Here is an 18261-nt window from a genome sequence, read left to right on the forward strand (position 1 = left end):
TCAGCCTGGTCCCACTGACCTCCACCTCCCCCCACAGCTGAGTCTCTTGGCACCTGGGTGTGTGTGGGTGGGGAGGGGAATCCAATCTCCCTTCCCCTCCATCTGGCCGGGTGGACAAAGGGCAGGGGGACCATCTGGTCCCGCCAGAGTGGGGGAGGGGCCACAGTGGCGGTCCCCAGGGGCGGGGGAGGGGCGGCGCTCCGGAGACAGCAAGAGCCTGCGGGGTCTAATTGCATCACTTTATTTCACCGACCTCCACTCTCCGCTCTCCGTCTCCCCAGCCCCCAAACCTCAGAGCAGGAAACAAGCTTGGCTGAGCAGATCCAGGCCTAATAACCCAGGGAGCACCCGGAAAGAGGGGGAAAAGCAAGGAGATCAGAGGTTCCAAGGGATGGCCCTCACCTTCTGGGAGGCAATTCTAGTCTGGGGCCAGCTGCAACCTGTGAATGGAGTTTAGGGCTGGCTCCCATAGGGTCCCCACCTTCCTGGACGGTAGGGTTCTGCATGGTTGGGAGGGTGCATGTGCCCATGCAAATGAACCACAAGAATGCACGTGTGTGAGTGCACACACTGCAAACCTGCTGGTGACTGTGCATGTCCGTCAAGTTGCCTGTACGTAGGTGGTTGCTCCCAAGTGAAGGGTCATATTTGGGAACGTGGATGGCTCTAAATGCATGAGCATGGATGTGGGCATGGAAGTATCTGTGGTCTAAGAGGTAGGAGTAGGAGATGTGAATGCCCTGTAGGGCAACCAAAGGAAGAGGTTAGAGGCAGGATGGGGAGGCTGCACAGGGCAGAGGAAGGGGTGTGAGTGAACAGGAAAGCCTACAGGAGAAGTCCATCTAACAGATTACCCTCCACCAGATTACGTCTCTTGATTCCTGAGGTTATTCCTCTTGATTTCACCTCCTTAGTCTGTCACTGCAAGAGAAAGAGGAAAAGGCAGACCCTAGAGACAAGAATCCAGATAGACAGAGACACACCTGTTGGGTGTATATGATGAATAGGAACCCATGGAGGGGGGAGGCAACAGAGAGAGTCCAAGGCAGGCCAGCAGCCACCCCCCACAGCGACAGCAAGGCTGGGTCTCATGCTAGCCCCTGCAGGAAATCCAGCAGCCCCGTGTGCCACTCCTCAGGTTTGTCAAGGTAACAGGGGTGCCCTGCCCCCTCCATGACCAACACCCGGTGGTTGGGCAGCTGCTTCAGGTGCTCAAAGCTGGTCAGACCCATGGGGTCTTGGTCTCCATATACTATAAGAGTTGAAGTCTAGAGAAAGGAAAGGGAAACAGTAAGCAGGGATCGGCCACACCATCCCAGCCTCCTAGAGGTCAGCTGTAGGCCCACCACCACTTCAGTCTCTTCCTGGGGTCACCCCAAATGAGAGGGAGAGACAAGCTGGTCCAGTGGGGAGTAGGAGAGGCCCCAGCTCCTGGGGGACAGAGGCATGAATTTTTGCTGCCCCAGTACACAGTTTAGTACAGGCCAAGGCACAGTAATCTGCTAAATAAAGATAAAGGGCAGAGTTTGGTAGTTTAGCTCCCCCCAGAAACTACACCTTGGTTACCCTGCCCCAAGTGACAAGAGGCCCCCGGATGGACCCTTTCGTGCTCGTGGCAGGGGCATCTCAGCCTCCCACACAGGGATACCTTCACACTGGCATAATCCGCAGCATTGATTTTGTCAGTGCAGATGGGGGCCACTGGCACATAGCCCCGGAGCTGGGAGCCAGGGGCCGTGAGGAAGGGCAGGGAGTACATGCCACTCAACGATGGGCTGATCACAACTGGAGAGCCCAGGTCCAAGGCATCCACCACAGCTGCCAGGAAGCTGCTGGGGACCAATTCCCCGATAGGGGCAGGGGCCACTGCTTCCTTGGAGCGCCCCAGACCTGCAGGGATTCAGGTGTGAGAAAGATAAGGGCATTGAGTAGGAAAATGGAAGAGACAGTCCCTTCCTTCAGGAAACCCTCCTAAGTCAATCTCTCTGTGCCAGGTTCCTGCAGCACACAGTGTGCCCAAGTTTATTGCTACGGCAGCCTAGATCTGTCATATCTGTGGCAAGCACGAGGCATTTCCCTTGTCTATGCCCATCTCTCCTAGCAGTAGAGTGTCCTGGAAAGGATCAGGCTCTGAAGTCCAACACAGCTGGAGCCAGGTTTCAGTTTTCCACCCAACTGTCTATGTGACCTTAGGAAAGTCTCCTCACCCCTAAATGTGTCAGGAGACTCAGTCTCACTCCTTAGGGCTTCCAACAGAGCCTATACTTATGGCTCTGTCAAAAGATTTTAATTCCAATTGGCTGAGTACTGATTATTAGGTGTTGGGTATTGGTCACATATTCACGTAATCTCAGTCCATTCTCACTAGAGCCACCCATCCAAAATCTGTATCTCCCATTACAGATGAGGAAACAGGCTCAGAGACCCTGAGACACTGCCCTGGGCAACCTGGTTAGAAGCAGCTGGAGAGTGTCCAGACCACATCCCAATGGAGATGGAGAAAACTGGAAGGCCAGAGAAAACTGGAAGGCCCTGGCTAAGTACACTGCACCCTGTCAAGCTCAGGGCCTAGCCTGGCTAGGTCCTTCCAGTGTCCTGGTACGCAGTTTCCCCAGTGAGGCCCCCACAACCCCTGTCCAGAAGCCTGCCCCGGAAGTACCTGGCAGGTCAATGGCCACAGCCCGGTAGCCAGCCTGAGCCAGCTTGTGCAGTGTGCCCAGTTTCTGCCAGGTCTCGGAGGAGAAGCGGATGCCATGCAACAGCAGAACTGAGAAGCTGGCAGCCTGCCCGCCGCCTGGGCGACCCTCTCGGAAGAAGAGGCTCTGGCCCTGTACCTGGATGGTGCCCTCCTGCTGCTCCACACCCGCCATCCCTGCCGCTGTCCTGGTGAAGCACCTGTGGTTCAAGGCCAGACTCATGAGGAGCCACAGAACACCCTGCTCATGGAGCAAAGAGAGCAACAGAAGGGGCAGGGGTCCCTCTGGGAGCAGCAAGGAGGCCTATAGGGGGCTACCAGAACTCTCCACATGCTGTGGGGTGGGGAAGACAGGGGTGTTATTTATGCCTCTGCCAGTCAACTGTGTGGCATTGAGCTTCAGTTTCCTCTTCTGGAATAAGGGGCAATAAAGCCTACCTCAAGAATTAAAGAGTTGGGAAAAAAAAAAAAAAAAGAATTGATAAGCGAGGGTGCCTACCCTTGGAACTCAATACAAAGAACTCCCCTTACGATTATTGTCCTCATTGTTATTATCCTTTTCTCCAAATGGGGATAATACAATAGCACTCAGCTTAGAGGCGGTCGGCGGTCGGTGAGATTAAACGAGCTTGAGCTCAAGCCCGGAAAACGCTGGACGCCGTTCCTAGCGCACAGGGAGCATAGTAAGTGCTCAATCAACAGCAAGTAGATATTTTGCTTAGCGACCTCTTCCTCTTCAAGGCACTGTTAACAGTTTGTAGGTTGGCACCACAGGCCGGCGTTAAAAACCCATTTTCCGGAGGCGGAAGCCGGACCGCAGAGCTGGGGAAGTCTTTGGAGTTCCGGCCCGCGAGGAATGCGGGGTGTCCGGCGCGCCGCCCGCCGGGCCCAACGCTCTGACGCCGAGGTCGGGAGCTCGGCCGCCGGCCAACCGCGCCGCGGCGGCTCGCTCGGTGCGCTCCGCGGACTTCGGTTCTGGCTCGCGGGGCCCGGTAAGGCGCCCGCGGAAAGGGTGGGGCAGGCCCGAGAGGGGACCCGGGGAGCCGAGATCGGAACGGGAAGAACTGGGGGCAGATGGGGGTGGGCTCTCACTGGACAGGAGAAGAGAGGGTCGGGGCGCAGGGCTGGTACCTGGGGAGCTGCGTAGGCTCGCGCGGATTAGAGGCAGGCGCGGTCTGGCGGCGACTGGGGCCGGGGCAGGGAAGCGGGGCAGCGGCCCGGCGGAGGGCGGGGACCAGGCCGTGCCGCGCGGCGCCCTCTTGTGGCCACAAGCCGTGGCAGGGCCGGTCGGTGCCGTTAGATCTTTCTTGTCCCAGCGGCCTCGGTGTCCCCGAGCCCTTGGGCGCCAGGTGCTCCAAGCACCCGCCTGCGTTTGGCCCCCAGCAGCCTGCCCCAGAGGCACATGAGGCGGCTGGAGGAGAAGGGTTCTTGGGGTCTCCTCCCTGCTGCTCCGTCCTCGTCCTCCCCACCCTGCTCATCCCTGGCCTTGACTGCCCAGGCCCTGAGACGTGCGCTGGCAGCAGGAAGCCCGACAGCTTTGAGTGCGAGAATCTGCCAAGGTCCAGCCAGGTGGCCTCGATCGTTTTCACGGCGTCCCCGAGCCTATTTCCCGGCCTGTAGGACGGGTGTGATGTTGCCTCTTTGGCACGGGGTCCATAACGCAGAGTCCTATGTGCCCCGCGCTGCCTCCGGGTACCCGCCCTGGCCGCCACCAGGATAGGTGCCATAAAGAGCAGTGAAGGAGGCGCAGGCCACCCTAGCCTGTGACACTACGAGCGCCTGTGTATTTGTCGGGGTTGGGCTGAGACCTGGAGTTGCCAAGTAACACTGACATCTGACATTAAACAGCGAGGCCTCCTCTCCAGACACAGTGCTAAGGCTTGACCGAGGGCCCTTATCCAGAACTCCGCTGTATAGACGAGGGACTGACCCACGATAGTGATGGTCTGCTGGGAAGAAGCCGGTGGCTCTCCCCTGGCGCTGGGGCTGAGAACAATCCGGGAAGTCTGGACAGTGGGCCTGGCCTACTTGCTTTCGGGCGCCGCCTGGAGTCCCCCCTCCGCGGGGTTAGGAGGCGCGGGGCCTGCGACTGCGCACTGCGCAAGCGCGCCTCTCCGGCCGCGCTCTCCACCGCCTGGTGCGCACAGCAGCCTGCAGAGCCGAGGAGGCGGCGCAATGGTCGCGGCGTTGTTTGGCTGCTGGTTCCGCGTGGGCGGGGCCCGCCCTGGGGTGTCCGGCCCGGTCATCCCGGTCGGCCCGGTGAGTGTCCCCGGGGAGTGAAGACAGCTGGGTGCCCGGGAGCGGACCATCCTGGCTCCGCCCCCTGCCCCCGGGAGCCCAGGGGCAGAGTCCTGCGGGAGTGGCAGGCGCTGGGGCAGGGAGTGTGCCTGTGTCCGTGTGTCGTGTGTGAGCGCTGGCGTTTGTCTGAGTGCGTTCTCGGGGGTCTGAATGTGTGTGTGTGTCCATGTGGTGTCTGTTTCTACGTGCCAACCTTGGGGGGGGGGTGTCGGTCTGTCTGTATGCTTGTGTCTGTGTATGTCTGCTGTGTGCATTTCTGTGTACATGTGATTTTGAGGGTGTGTATCTACCTGTGTATTTCTGAGGCTATGAGTGTCTGTTTGCTTGCACATGTGTGTTTCTTGTATGCATGTGTAGTTTTAGGTTGGTGTATATGACTATGATGAATTTGAGGGTGTGCATGATTTTGAAAGCATGTGTGTCTGTCTGTCCATCTGCCTTCCTGATGGCTGACCGTGTGCCTGATTTTGAGGGTATGTATTTCAAGGGATCGATTGCTCATGGGCCAAGCAGGTCTGCCTGTATGTGCCATGCCAGGAATAGCTTATGCAAAAGAAAAACATTGTGGGAGCAAGACTGGATGTTTGTGTGCATGTGTGTACACCTGTGTGTCATTGTATACATGTATGCTAAGGACCTAAGTTGGGTACAGCTTATACCACATCTGGTGTCTGAAGCCATATCTGTAGCATATGCTGGGTTGCGGGCTAGCTGCCCACTCATGATCTGCCTAGGTTGCTAAGGCAACAGTCAAGGTCTCGCCTCTCCCTTACAGCAGGCTTCCCACAAGGAGAGGTCTGCTCCAATTCTCCCACTAGTGGGAACCTAGGCTCAAGTGGAGTGGGAGTTTGCTGTTCCTGGTCAAAAGGAAGAAAAGAGTGGCCTGTTCCTCCCCTCAGCTCCTGGCTCTCCATCAGCACCAGAGGGGCTGCCACTGCCCCCTCCCCCACGGGACTGGGAGCCTAGGGGTGAGGGCTTGAGAAACATCCCCAAAGCTCCCAGGAAAGGAGGGTGGCACCCCATTGGTTTCTAGCTGGGCCAGCACCCATTTGGCACTCAATAAAGATGTGTTTACTGGAAACTGGGAATAAGGCAGGTGTACTCATCCTAGGCCCAAGAAATGACAGAACAGCCCTGGGTCAAGTCCACTATATTACTGAAATATGGGAAACTGGAGAGGGCTGATGCAGGATTATTATTCTTCTCATTTTACTGACAAACTGAAGACACACAGCCAGGAAGTGGCAAAGCAGAGCCTCAAAGCCAGGGCTAGCCGTTCTGTCTGGGTCCTGGGTCCTGATGTCTGTCCTCTGGATAGGCAAAGGATCCAGCCTGCAGGAGTCTGTGAAGCAGGTCATGAAACTAGGGTAGGGTTGGGAGGGAGCATTCATCTCTCTAACCTCCATTTCTAGGTGTACCATGCTCCTCCCTGGCTGTAGTCCCCTTATGCCTCAGCATTTCTCCATCCCAGGTATTCTCCATGAGCCCTCCTCCCACTTAATATCAGCTGAAGTAGAGCATTAAATATTTTCATCAGTGGGATGGGGCTTGCTGTCAGTGGGATGGGGCCTTATACGTAGCCTTTCACTTGTGATGACTCTCAGTACTCTATCCTCACCAGCAAGGCTCCAGTTCATCCCTCGCCTTTCAGCCCTGTGATCTCTTCCTTGGCAAACTGAGTGTAGCCTGTTTGTTAGCAGCCCAGCCCTGGGTTTGGATCCCAGTTCTGCCACTTGCTACTCTGCATTTTGAGCAAGAGAATTTACATCTCTGAGCCTTTGTTTCCTCATTTGCAAGAGAACTCTATATCTGCTCCCCGGTGTTCTTGCCTGGATTCATGAGCCGTGGTATGTGAAGGGCCAAGCACAGAATCTGGCTGTCATAAGCACCTGATGAACGGAAGTGGTTTTAGCTGGCACAATGAGGATGGTGGTCATGGAGCATGCTGTGTATCCAGGGACATCTCAGATGCTCCTTCTCAGGCTGTAGGGTATCGGAGCCCTTGCCCCAGCAGGTGGAGAAGTTGGATATGAACCTTCAAACCCCTGCCCAGAGCAGGATGAAAGGGCAAGGGCTAAGCTCTTCCTCTGCTGGGGGCTTCTGGGTGGGATTTGGGGATGGGGTCCAGGGGACCTGATGGGGCCACAGCCCCAGCATCTTCTTCCTCTCCTCTCCTCCAGACTGTGGTACAGACCTCCATGAGCCGGTTCCAGGTAGCCCTGCTGGGCCTGGGCCTGCTGCTCATGCTGCTCCTGTATGTGGGGCTGCCAGGCCCCCCTGAGCAGACCTCCTGGCTCTGGGGAGGCCCCAATGTCACAATCCTGGCTGGTCTCACCCCTGGCAACTCCCCCATCTTTTACCGCGAGGTGCTCCCGCTCCACCGGGCACGCAGGTGGGTGCTGACCCCAGGGTGTAATGGACAGACTAGGTCCACAGGGAAGTCCCTGCATGGGACCCCAGCTCAATTCAGGGCTCTCAGGGCCTGGGGTGGTGGTGGGACAAGCCTAGAAAGAATGAATGGTGGGCCACTCTGAGACCCTCAGGACACACACTCCCCTGTGTGCCCACAGGGTGGAAGTGGTGCTCCTCCATGGAAAGGCCTTTAACTCCCACACATGGGAGCAGCTGGGCACACTGCAGCTGCTGGCGCAGAGGGGCTACCGGGCCGTGGCCCTTGACCTCCCAGGTGAGAGCCCCCACTCCAGGGTTTAGGGAGGCAATATCTAGCAGGTACAAGGGACAGTTTCCAGAGGGAGGAATTGGAGGGGTAGAAAAGCCTTAAGGTATGGTGGGGTGGGTGCATTTGGACCCCAATGTCTGGGGCAGGTCACAACACAAGATGGTTATACTAAAAGGTCTGTGTCTTTATTTTCTACCTTGAAAACTAGAATGTGGAGTGTTGCATGCCACAGAGCTAGTAGAAACATGATTCACTTCACAAGTGCTTGCATGGAGAGATCTCCGTGTACTTATTATGACAAACTAAGTAGCTTTTTGGTCTTTTAGCCATGCAATTGATTTATGTTATCATTCTTGTCTTTAAAAAGTGAACAAAAGTGAGGCCCTTGGAGACCCATGCCACATTTCTCTCCTAAGTGTTGCCCAACCCCCTTCAGGCATTTCCATATATAGAAAGACAATACCCAAGATTGTGTGGTGAGGTTAGAAACATGACTAGTGTCCTGTCTGCTTAGCAAATCTATCTGCAGCTTGGTTTTCTCCCCTTAAATTACATCTCATAGAACAGGCCAGTCACTGTGAACCTCCCTGTCTGTACTGTGTGCCATGGGAAGGATGGACAGGTTTTATCTGCCCATTTCTCTATAGGTAGATATATAGGCTGATTTAGAGTTTTCGGCATCAGTGGAAATGCTTGAAACTGAAGCAACTTTGGACATGTTTCTTTGAGCATGTAGGCAATAATTTCTGTAGGGTAGCTACCAAGGATAATTGATGGGTCAAATGACACACATTTAAAAATTTTTGACAAATATTACCTTACCCTCCAAAACTGCTATATGGATTTGTGCCTCCCATCAGTCATGTACGAAAGTGCCCATTTCCCCACATCTTTCCCAGCACTGCACATTGTCAATCTTCTTAGTTTTGCCAATATAATGGATGAAAGATGCTTTTCTAGCAGACCTATCACATTACAAAAAATGGCTTCTGGGAAGTTGGGAGTAGCACTGCCATGTGCCTCTGCTTTTCCCCCATTGCGGTGGGCAGGAAGTCCTAGTTCCTTTCCAACCTCCCTCAGCTACTGCCTCCTGCTGTTCCCAGGTTTTGGGAACTCTGCACCTTCCAAGGAGGCAAACACAGAGGCAGGGCGAGCAGAGCTGCTGGAGCGGGTGCTGCGAGACCTGGAGGTGCACAATGCCGTTCTGGTGAGCCCCTCTCTGAGTGGCCGTTATGCCCTGCCCTTCTTGATCCAAGGCCACCACCAGCTGCGTGGATTTGTGCCCATCGCACCCGCCTCCACCCAGAACTACACCCAGGAACAATTCTGGGCCGTGAAGGTACTGGAAGGAGGGTTTCCAAAGGTCCAGCTTCCTATTCCTGTCTCAAGTCACGGGGCGGGAAAGGACTCATGTCTCACTTGGAGGAGGCATGGCCTCATATGGATAGAAAGAGATGGGGTGTTTGGGAAAGATTTCCTAAGGAGGTGGCTAGAGGGTCAGTCCCCGTCAAGCTCCCCAGATCACAGCCCCTTACCTTGCCCTGCAGACCCCGACTCTCATCTTGTATGGGGAGCTGGACCGTATCCTGGCTCGGGAGTCACTGCGGCAGCTCCGGCACCTGCCCAACCACTCTGTGGTGAAGCTTCGTGATGCAGGCCATGCCTGCTACCTCCACAAGCCTCAAGACTTCCACCTTGTCCTTCTTGCCTTCCTTGACCACCTGCCTTGAGTTCACCCACTGACTAGGCCCCAGACCTGGCCTGAGCTTGGAGAATCTGGACCAGTGCTCCACCAGGGAGGCAGCCCCTGGGATTGGAGAGTGGAAGCCAGGGGGCCATGCCCAGCCAGGACCTCTCATTTCATCTCACAGACACAATAAAAAAACACATTTTTGTCATGCTTGGTGAGTGACAGGTCCTATTTCCTGGCATTACAGCAGGTAGGGTGGGAGTGAGAGGCAAGCCTGGGGCTGCTTTGGGGCTGGGAGCTGGAAGGAGGCTTCTGCAGCCTGGGAAGACTAAGAACATGGGCTACTTCCTAGCTGGCTGCCCTCACCACTCTGACTTAGTTTCCTCACCTGTAAAATGGGCATGATGGTAATACCTGGCTCAAAATTTGGTTTTAGGTTTGACTCAGTCTGCTTAAATGGAGCATTTGGCCACACAGGGCTGGAGGGGGTCAGGGCAAGCAAGTGTTACTACTGCTGCGTGACCACTGGGATTGGTGGGAAATTCATGGTCTGGCAATTGAGCGAGTGAATCAGGAACGCAGGACATATGGCCAAAGGGAGCAGGATGTGCAGGGATGGAAGTGAGGAATGTGGTTTAACAGTGAACATAGCATTGCTGGTGAATTACCAAGCCTGATTGCCCCTAAGTATGTGTGGGTCAGCAAGCAGATTAGACTTAAACACCAGGAGGGTTGGGATGGATCCCCCACCCTGCCCTCCCAGCCTGCCTCCTCTGGGTACAGAGGTTGAAGTTTTCAACTCTGTCTCCATAAGCAGACTTAGTCCCTATAGCAGGGGGCAGAACTGGCCCAGAGTACAAAGGGCAACCAGGCACACAAGTGGGCAGCTACAACAGTAAGCAGCCTGTGGGTGGCCAGTGTGACACCTGTGCCTCTTTATCCTTCCTGTCCGGTGGCTGTAGTAGAGCCAGGGAGCCTGGCACAGGGTCAGCCAAGAATATGCCACATGTATGCTTTTGTGCTGTTTCTCCACCTCTCACACAATCATACAGCCTCACGGCTACATCCTGTCACCATGACATTCTCTGTCACACCCTACCAGCATCTCACACTCGTATTGTCACACTTACAGACATGCACATTGTTGTGGCACACACACAGAGGCACATTCGCACCATCTCACATGCAGTCACACATGTGCCCCCCTGTCCATTTATCCTTCGCTCGTGGCACATTGTCCAGCGTCTGCTCTGTGCCCTGCTAGTGACAGATTCCTGCGGGTACATGGACCAGCCTCCTGGAACTTACAGGCTGAGGGGACAGATATTGACCAATAACCTCTCCTCCCAGAGGGCGAGGCAGTTAGGGAGGATCTCCCTGAGATGCTGAGACAAGGAAAGGGGAAAAGTCAGAGACTAGAGGGAGGGGCTGGGGTTGCAGGGAGGGGCCAGCTCTGGCAGGACTTTGTAGCGCTGTACCCCAGGAGGGAGGGGCGCCTGAGGGGGCACACGCAACCTCTGTGTCTAGGTCTGCTCTCCTCCCTTCCTGCTCAGTCTGGAGGCTGCAGAGATAGAGCCCTCCGGGGGCGGGACCACCCGGAGCTCGCCGCCTAGGCCGGCGGGGCGGGGCCGGCGGGGCGGGGCGGGGCCTGCGGGGCCTGCGGGGCCGGCGGGCTCGCAGCGGCCGCGGGGCGGAGCAGGTGGCGGCGGCGGCGGCGGCGGCGGCTGTCCCCGAGAGGGATCGCGTAATCCGAGACGAGGCTGGAGCCTGGGGCGGGCTGAGACGCGGTCGCCGACTCTGCCACAGAGACTTGCGCGGCCCTTACTCTCAGTCTTCGGCCCCGCCCCGCGATCCGGTGCAGCCACGTGGTAGGCGGACCGGGGCGATTCTGAGCCCTCGACCTCGCAGGACCCTGACCCCTGGCCACAGTCCGGGGCAGGCGCTGAGAGGCGAGCGCGGGCCAGAGACCAGCGAGAGCGAGGTGGGACCCCAGAGAAGGGAAGGGGGATCGGGGTTACGTGGCATAGAATCTGGGCCATTGGGAGAAGTGTTTTGAGGAGGGCAGGGAAGGTCCATGTCTGGAGTCAGACCTGGCCTCGGCTACTCTGTGGCTGTCTCTGAACCTCTCAGCCTCAGCTTTCCACCCTGTAAAGTGGGCGTTCAGAGGCGCGAACTTCCTGGAGCTCTTTGGTGGATTCAGTACGGGAATGTGTTGAAAGCGACCAGCACAGCCCCTGAAACAGAAGGGGGGCTCTCACGTGCGGGGAACCGCCCTGGGGAAGGGCTGGGTGCACATCTCGGAGTCCCCTGGGCCCAGCGCCTGGGAGGGGTAGGAGCCACTCGATTTGCCCCTAGCTCCCCAAGCCGGCGCCATGGCCAGCGACGGTCTGGAGGGCGAGCACCCGTCCGTGACGCTCTTCCGCCAGTACCTGCGGATCCGCACGGTCCAGCCGGAGCCCGACTACGGTGAGAGCGCGGTGGTTCCGGGGCCTGCGGTGGGATCCGGGGCGGGGACTGCTCTACACCGACGCCCGCCACTCGTCACCCCGCTGAGCCCCACTCTGCTGCCCCAAGTGGCGTCTCCACGCCTCTCTAGCGGGTCCGCAGGTCAGCGGACTGCTCAGCAGCCCCTCCGGGCTGTTGCACCAAAAGTTACTCCTGGTGGCTAGGGAAGAAACAGCTTCACCTCACTGCCCAGGCTCTGAGGTGGGGAGGGGAGATGGGACAGCCACAAGGGAAGAGGCTCCAGAAGCAACGGTGGCAGGACAGAGACCACAGCCCTCAGGGAATCAAGCTTGGTGGCTGGGAATTATGGACATGGGTCCAGACCCTCGCCCTGTACTTACCAGCTGGGAGACACTGGCGGAAGGTCATGCCTCTGCCCATCCCTGAGGAAGAGAGCAATTTCTAACTCTGGACTTCCCACCTGACCTTCCACAAAGGGTCACTGACTGGCCAAAGATAATCTTCCCTGGAGACAGAAATGCGGGTGTCCCCACGGGATGTGGAATTGCACTGAGGAGGCAGTGGCCTGTGTAAGGGTCGGCTCCTCTCTCTGGATGTGCCCCCCAGCTCTCCCTGGGCTGGTGGGAGGTGTGGGTAGAGGCAGAAGTAGGCCCAAGACTCTATGTGTCCCCAGGGGCTGCTGTGGCCTTCCTTGAGGAGAGAGCCCGTCAGCTGGGCCTGGGCTGTCAGAAAGTAGAGGTGAGCCTGGGGCCCTGCATGGGGTTGGGAGGTGCCCCTGGGGCACCTCCTTACCTTCTGGTCCTCTCCAGGTGGCACCTGGGTATGTGGTGACCATTCTGACGTGGCCAGGCACCAACCCCAGACTCTCCTCCCTCATACTAAACTCTCACACGGATGTGGTGCCTGTCTTCAAGGTGTGTGGGGGCGCAGGGAGCGGTGCAGGCCTTGGGGTACTCAAAGATGATGCAGACCCCCCACTGGTCCCCAGGACGCCTAAGGAGCTGGTCCCAAAACTGACTCCCAACCTCATAGGACATCATTTTGTCCAGTGGGCCATTCTGTGCCCAGGATAGGGGAGGAGGTGGGAGTAGAGATGAAGAAAGGCAATCAACTGCCCTCTGCAGCCCTCTTCTGTCCCTTTCACCAACCCCACTTGTCACCCCAGCCGTAGGGTTGGCTTCTAGGGCAGGACCACAGTTGAACAGAGTAGATTAATGACTAAATGTGGGACTCGGGTCCCTCCTCTCATCTCTGCCCCAGGAACACTGGAGTCATGACCCCTTTGAGGCCTTCAAGGATGCTGAAGGCTACATCTATGCCAGGGGTGCCCAGGACATGAAGTGTGTCAGCATCCAGTGAGTGTCCTCCCATTTCCTGTCCCCCACACTGTCCCTACTGGCCCATCGAAATGACCCAGGGCCTAGGGTGTGATTGAGAACCTCAAGGCCGAGGAATTTACCCCTTCTTTTGGACAAGAATTGTCACCCTTACATGGATAGGGAGACTGAAGGACAGGGCCTTCCCATGGTCCCCTGCCAACTGTGGGCTCCAGCCTACCTGCAGGCATCCAGAGGCTCCCCCGGCACCTGGCTTAAACCCTGGCATTGCCCCTCAGGTACCTGGAGGCTGTGAGGAGGCTGAAGGCTGAGGGTCGCCATTTCCCCAGAACCATCCATATGATCTTTGTGCCAGGTAGGAGTGGCTTGGGGAGGGACACTTTTAGGGAACAGGAGGATATGTTGGCAGAGGCAGCTCCTTCATCCCAGGTCCCTGCTGCTTTCGCAGATGAGGAGGTTGGGGGTCACAAAGGCATGGAGCTGTTCGTGCAGCGACCTGAGTTCCGGGCCCTGAAGGCCGGCTTCGCCCTGGATGAAGGTGAGCAGGGTGGCAGGCCCCTGAGCAGCCGGTAGGGGGGATGTGGAGGCTGCCGGTGGCTGGACCAGTCCACCGCCTGAATCCCCTTTCCCTCCCCAGGCCTGGCCAACCCCACCGACGCCTTCACTGTCTTTTACAGTGAGCGAAGCCCCTGGTGTGAGTATGGGCTTGGAGGGAGGGCATCTCTGTGAGGTGGGGCACTAGGCCAGAAGGGGCAGGGGCCTGCCAAGAGTCCTGCAGCAAGTTGGGGCCTGAGGAGGCCTTGAACCCAGAGCCTCTCCCTCCCAGCCCCTTCCTACTTGGGCTTCCTCCTGAGTTTCTGAGGGTAGCCCCCAGGGTGGTGGCGGGGGGTGTGGGCGGCAGGGGAGTCAGCTCTACACTGTTCTAAAGCGAACAGTCCTGCCAGAGGAGCTTGGAATGAGGGGAAAACCTGGGCCCACTCCGAGGCTGATCACTTCTCCAGCCCACCCCTTGCTGAAGACACCCTCTTCTCCCTCATCTCCCAGGGGTGCGGATCACGAGCACAGGGAACCCAGGCCACGGCTCACGCTTCGTCGAGGACACAGCGGCAGAGAAGCTGGTGCGTGGCACACAGGGAGGGAATTTGGGAATTCCCAAGGCTCTGTCCTCGGGTCACTCTCACATCTGACCTCGCACTCTCCTAGCACAAGGTTGTGAGCTCAATCCTGACTTTCCGGGAGAAGGAGAGGCAGAGGTGAGGCAGCCTGGGGAAGAGGCTGGGGGTCTGGGCGGCTGTGCCAGAGAGAAGGGGGGCTCTCTATCGTTTTCCTGCCCCCCACTGCAGGCTGCAGTCAAACCCCCACCTGAAGGCAGGGGCTGTGACCTCGGTGAATCTGACCAAGCTAGAGGGCGGCGTGGCCTATAATGTGGTACCTGCTACTATGAGCGCCAGCTTTGACTTCCGTGTGGCACCAGATGTGGAGCTGAAGGTGCCAACTCTACCTGGGTTTGGAGGAGGGAGCCGGGTCCTAAATCCTTTGCTGGAGGCTCAGGGAGAGCCTGAGAGATCAGCTTATCTCCCTTCTCATAGGCTTTCGAGGAGCAGCTGCAGGGCTGGTGCCAGGCAGCTGGTGATGGGGTCACCTTCGACTTTGCTCAGGTATCAGCTGGGACTCTGGGTCAAGAGCTCTGGAGGCAGGGGAAATGGGGCTTGTTGAGTGGGTGTCACAGTGGGGCTGCAGGCCTGGTGTGCCTGCATATGTCTGGGCATTTCTTTAGGCAGGAGAGACATTTTATTCACCAACAAGCCTTAGTTGTAGAGGCCACTGTCGAGTGCTAGGGATACCGTAGGAGTAAAAGTAGACCCAGTTCATGGTCTCATAGTCTTTATAGCATGAAGAGAGGCATGGACCTGAATTAAACATTTATATACTACTACTTTTATTTTTTTAAAGTAAATTTATTTATTTATTTATTATTTATTTATTTATATTTATTTTATTTATTTATTTTATTTATTTATTTTTATTTATTTATTTTTATTTATTTATTTATTTATTTACTTGAGACACACACAGAGAGGCAGAGAGAGAAGCAGTGAAGAATAGGGCAAGATGTCCGGGCCCTGTCTTGATCCTGCAATCCTTCTCCTTCCAGAAGTGGACAGAGCCCCGAGTGACATCTACTGATGACTCAGATCCCTGGTGGGCAGCATTTAGCGGGGCCTGCAAGGACATGTGAGCACACTGGCCAGCCTTTCTCTTCCCCTTTCCTCTCTCCTCCTACCTCCCTTCCACCTGCCTCTGCCCCTCCAGTCTTTCCCTTGCCCTTTCCCCTGTCAGCCTCCTCATTCACCAGGCTCTTCCCTCTGTAGGAACCTCACCCTGGAGCCAGAGATTTTCCCTGCTGCCACCGATAGCCGCTATCTCCGTGCGGTGAGCCACTTGCAATGGGTGGACAGTGGGGTGGTTATGGATGCTGGCCTTCCTCCTAATGGCTTCTCCTTGCCCCCTGCAGGTAGGGGTCCCAGCTCTGGGCTTCTCGCCCATGAACCTCACACCTGTGCTGCTGCACGACCACGATGAGCGGTTGCATGAGGCCGTGTTCCTCCGTGGGGTTGATATATACACACGGCTGCTGCCCGCTCTGGCTAGCGTGCCTGCCCTGCCCAGTGATGGCTGAGTGCCGGGCTTCCCAACATCTAGACTGGGATCATCCTCCTGATCAGGGTCAAGGACCCTGCCCTCCCTCCACCCCAACAATAAAGTCTGTGTGGACAGGGGCCAATACTTAAGTGCTATGAGCAAGGACGTTCATGGAGCAGGGATTCTCGTTTCTCTGGGGACATGCTATTATCATCCCCATTTCACAGATGAGAAAACTGAGCCTGGCTCTAGATACCTCCCTACCACCCCCATGCTTCTCTGTGCCCCTTGACACAGCACACTCGTCCAGTACTACCCAGCCATGTCTGTGTCTAGCATCAAGGGGCCATATCTCCTGTTCAGTGGTCACTACACCTCTATCTGACTTATAAGCTCGAGGACACCATTCTCACTGAGGAGGAAACCAAGGCAAAGATCTCAGGGAAACACTTCTGGCTTTCTGGGAACACACTCAGGATCCTGAGACAGGACTAGAGCTGGAAGCCAGCTGGGCCCTGCCAGATGTGGGGCAGGTGATGAGATAGCTGGCAAGCCATGACTGCTAGCATTTGTCAGATCCTCAGGATGACAGGAAGGGGGTGCAGCCCCTGCTCTGGTATTGGGAGCAGGAGTCACAGAGGGGCAGGAGCTTTGGTAGACCACGTCAGTTCATCATAGAACTCCTGCATTCCGGGCAGGGAAACCCATGTGCTGAGTGGCCCATGAGTGAGGCTTCGGTCTGTCAGCACAGCTAGGTGGGGGTCCAGGCAGTACCAGGAATCACTGTGGCCCTGATGGCTGAACCTGCTCCTCTAGCTCATCTGATCTAGTCCTGTATGTCTCCCTGCTCTGACCTCCATGAGCATGGGGAGAGGTGGGGAGGGCTGGCTTTTGAAGTTCTAGTTGTGGCCAGAGGGAGGTCCACAGCCTGGTTCCATGGCCTACAGGCTTAGTCCCGATAGTAATAACCCCTGCTCATGCAGTTCTGACGAGGAGCCAGGACTTTGGCCAGCTTCATCTGCTTTGAACCCTCCCAGCAGCCCCTGGATGCAGGGTCGCTGGGCCCCTTCAGAAGCTCTGCTAGAAGAGCTTGCCCGAGACTACATAATGAATAGGTAATGGGAGTTAATATCTGAAACTCCAGAACTAGGGATTCCTTTTCTACACAAGGGAGGCTCCATGTGGAAACTGGCAGCTGATAGCAAGCTGGCTGTGACCATAAGTAAGCCTAGTTGAAGCCCCCAATGTGGGGCCTGGCCTCCCCCTTGACTACAGCAGGTTGACAGGGGAAAGGAGTCTTCTTGCCTTCCTGAGGACTAGAACCTTACTGGAAGCCCTCCTGACCTGGTGACCTCAGGCTGGGCGAAGCTACCTTTGAGACATAAAACTTGCTCCTGGTCCCTTTTGAGACCCCCACCTACCTGACACCCCCTGGTGATGGGCAGCTGGCCATCTGGAGCATGCCAGGACGGGAGTCCTGAGCTAGCAGCACAGCCCTGGTTGGGTAAACTTTCTGGGGTCCCACATGGGCTGCCTGGGTCCAATCCTAGAGCTCCTGATTCCAAACAAGTTTACAAAGAGAATACCTACTTCAAAGAAAGGACCATGTATCATGGGTTATATATGTTGTCTCCATATAAGGAAATGCAACTTTTTTTTTTTTTTTTTTAAGATTTTGAGAGTGTGTGAGCAAGGGGTGGGGAGGGGCAGAGGAAGAGGGAGAAGCAGACTCCCTCCAGAGCAGGGAGGACAGCTCAGGGCTTGATCCCATGACTGAGATCATGACCAGAGCCTGAAATCCAGTCTGATGCCTAACCAACTGAGTGAGCCGCCTAGTGCCCCAGAAATGCAACCCTTTTAGAGCCTCCCAAGTGCCCAGGGTTGGTCCACAAGACCACCATACTCAAAGACTAGTCTTGAGGACTGCATGACCAGGAAGTGATACACTTGGTACCTTCTATAGGAAGCCTCCACAAATACCCAGGACCACTTCTACCACTTGCTTCACTGGCTGCTCTAAGGACTAAGACTTTGCAGATGAAGCAGCTGATCCCAGGGGCACAGCAGGGTCAAGTCCAGTAGTGCTAGTAAGGCAGTGCCAGCACTGCCCAGCATCATGCACACTGCCCCCACAATCCAGAGTAGTGGAAGCTGGCTGTGTACACTAGCAACAGCCTAAGTCTGGACCACCATAGGCCAGAGTGCAAAATTCAGCAGGGTCCTTCTCTTTATCCCAAGAGATAAAGATAAGAGGTAAACTCCAAGACGTTATCAGGATACTTGGGATTTCCCTTTCCTCACCAGACTGCCTAATCCAGCAGGCTATGTGCCCCAGCCTCCTAAGGCCCTCCACCATTATTTTTACCAGGTCCCCTTGTTGCTCCAAGGCCCCATTTCCCAACTCCCACCCACACCCCAGTCCCTGGATCATAGACACAGGCCAACTAACAGA

The 18261-nt window shown here is 56.3% G+C and overlaps 3 protein-coding genes across 8 annotated transcripts; 2 read left to right on the top strand and 1 right to left on the bottom strand.

The window, feature by feature from the left end:
* Window positions 1-225: 225 nt before the first annotated feature.
* Window positions 226-4562, bottom strand: ABHD14B (abhydrolase domain containing 14B). The gene is made up of 4 exons (XM_041760877.1): window positions 3827-4562; window positions 2660-2895; window positions 1649-1890; window positions 226-1268 (listed from the first exon to the last, which is right to left on the bottom strand). Exons 1-4 carry the CDS (start codon window positions 4420-4422, stop codon window positions 1089-1091), a joined length of 1254 nt encoding a protein of 417 aa, XP_041616811.1. The 5' UTR covers window positions 4423-4562; the 3' UTR covers window positions 226-1088.
* ABHD14A (abhydrolase domain containing 14A) lies at window positions 3278-9574 on the top strand. Of its 5 annotated transcripts, none has more exons than XM_041760884.1 (6): window positions 3278-3687; window positions 6406-6464; window positions 7174-7385; window positions 7564-7679; window positions 8777-9012; window positions 9221-9574. In XM_041760884.1, the coding sequence occupies exons 1-6, from the start codon at window positions 3552-3554 to the stop codon at window positions 9401-9403; spliced, it is 942 nt and encodes a 313-aa protein (XP_041616818.1). In that variant the 5' UTR covers window positions 3278-3551; the 3' UTR covers window positions 9404-9574. The 5 variants fall into 5 exon arrangements, with proteins under 5 accessions (XP_041616818.1, XP_041616821.1, XP_041616819.1 ...); XM_041760888.1 differs by lacking the exon at window positions 3278-3687 and adding an exon at window positions 4832-4954; XM_041760887.1 differs by lacking the exon at window positions 6406-6464 and having other exon boundaries at window positions 3555-3687.
* A 1455-nt stretch (window positions 9575-11029) lies between these two features.
* On the top strand, window positions 11030-15946 carry ACY1 (aminoacylase 1). 2 transcript variants are annotated; one of them, XM_041760879.1, is made up of 15 exons: window positions 11030-11231; window positions 11719-11829; window positions 12503-12567; window positions 12639-12743; window positions 13090-13184; window positions 13445-13521; window positions 13615-13704; window positions 13804-13860; window positions 14211-14284; window positions 14370-14419; window positions 14510-14654; window positions 14756-14824; window positions 15322-15401; window positions 15539-15599; window positions 15682-15946. In XM_041760879.1, exons 2-15 carry the CDS (start codon window positions 11736-11738, stop codon window positions 15844-15846), a joined length of 1227 nt encoding a protein of 408 aa, XP_041616813.1. In that variant the 5' UTR covers window positions 11030-11231; window positions 11719-11735; the 3' UTR covers window positions 15847-15946. The 2 variants fall into 2 exon arrangements, with proteins under 2 accessions (XP_041616813.1, XP_041616812.1); XM_041760878.1 differs by having other exon boundaries at window positions 11031-11344.
* Window positions 15947-18261: the final 2315 nt, after the last annotated feature.

This window comes from Vulpes lagopus, chromosome 7 (genome assembly GCF_018345385.1).
Source record: "Vulpes lagopus strain Blue_001 chromosome 7, ASM1834538v1, whole genome shotgun sequence".
NCBI lineage: Eukaryota > Metazoa > Chordata > Mammalia > Carnivora > Canidae > Vulpes > Vulpes lagopus.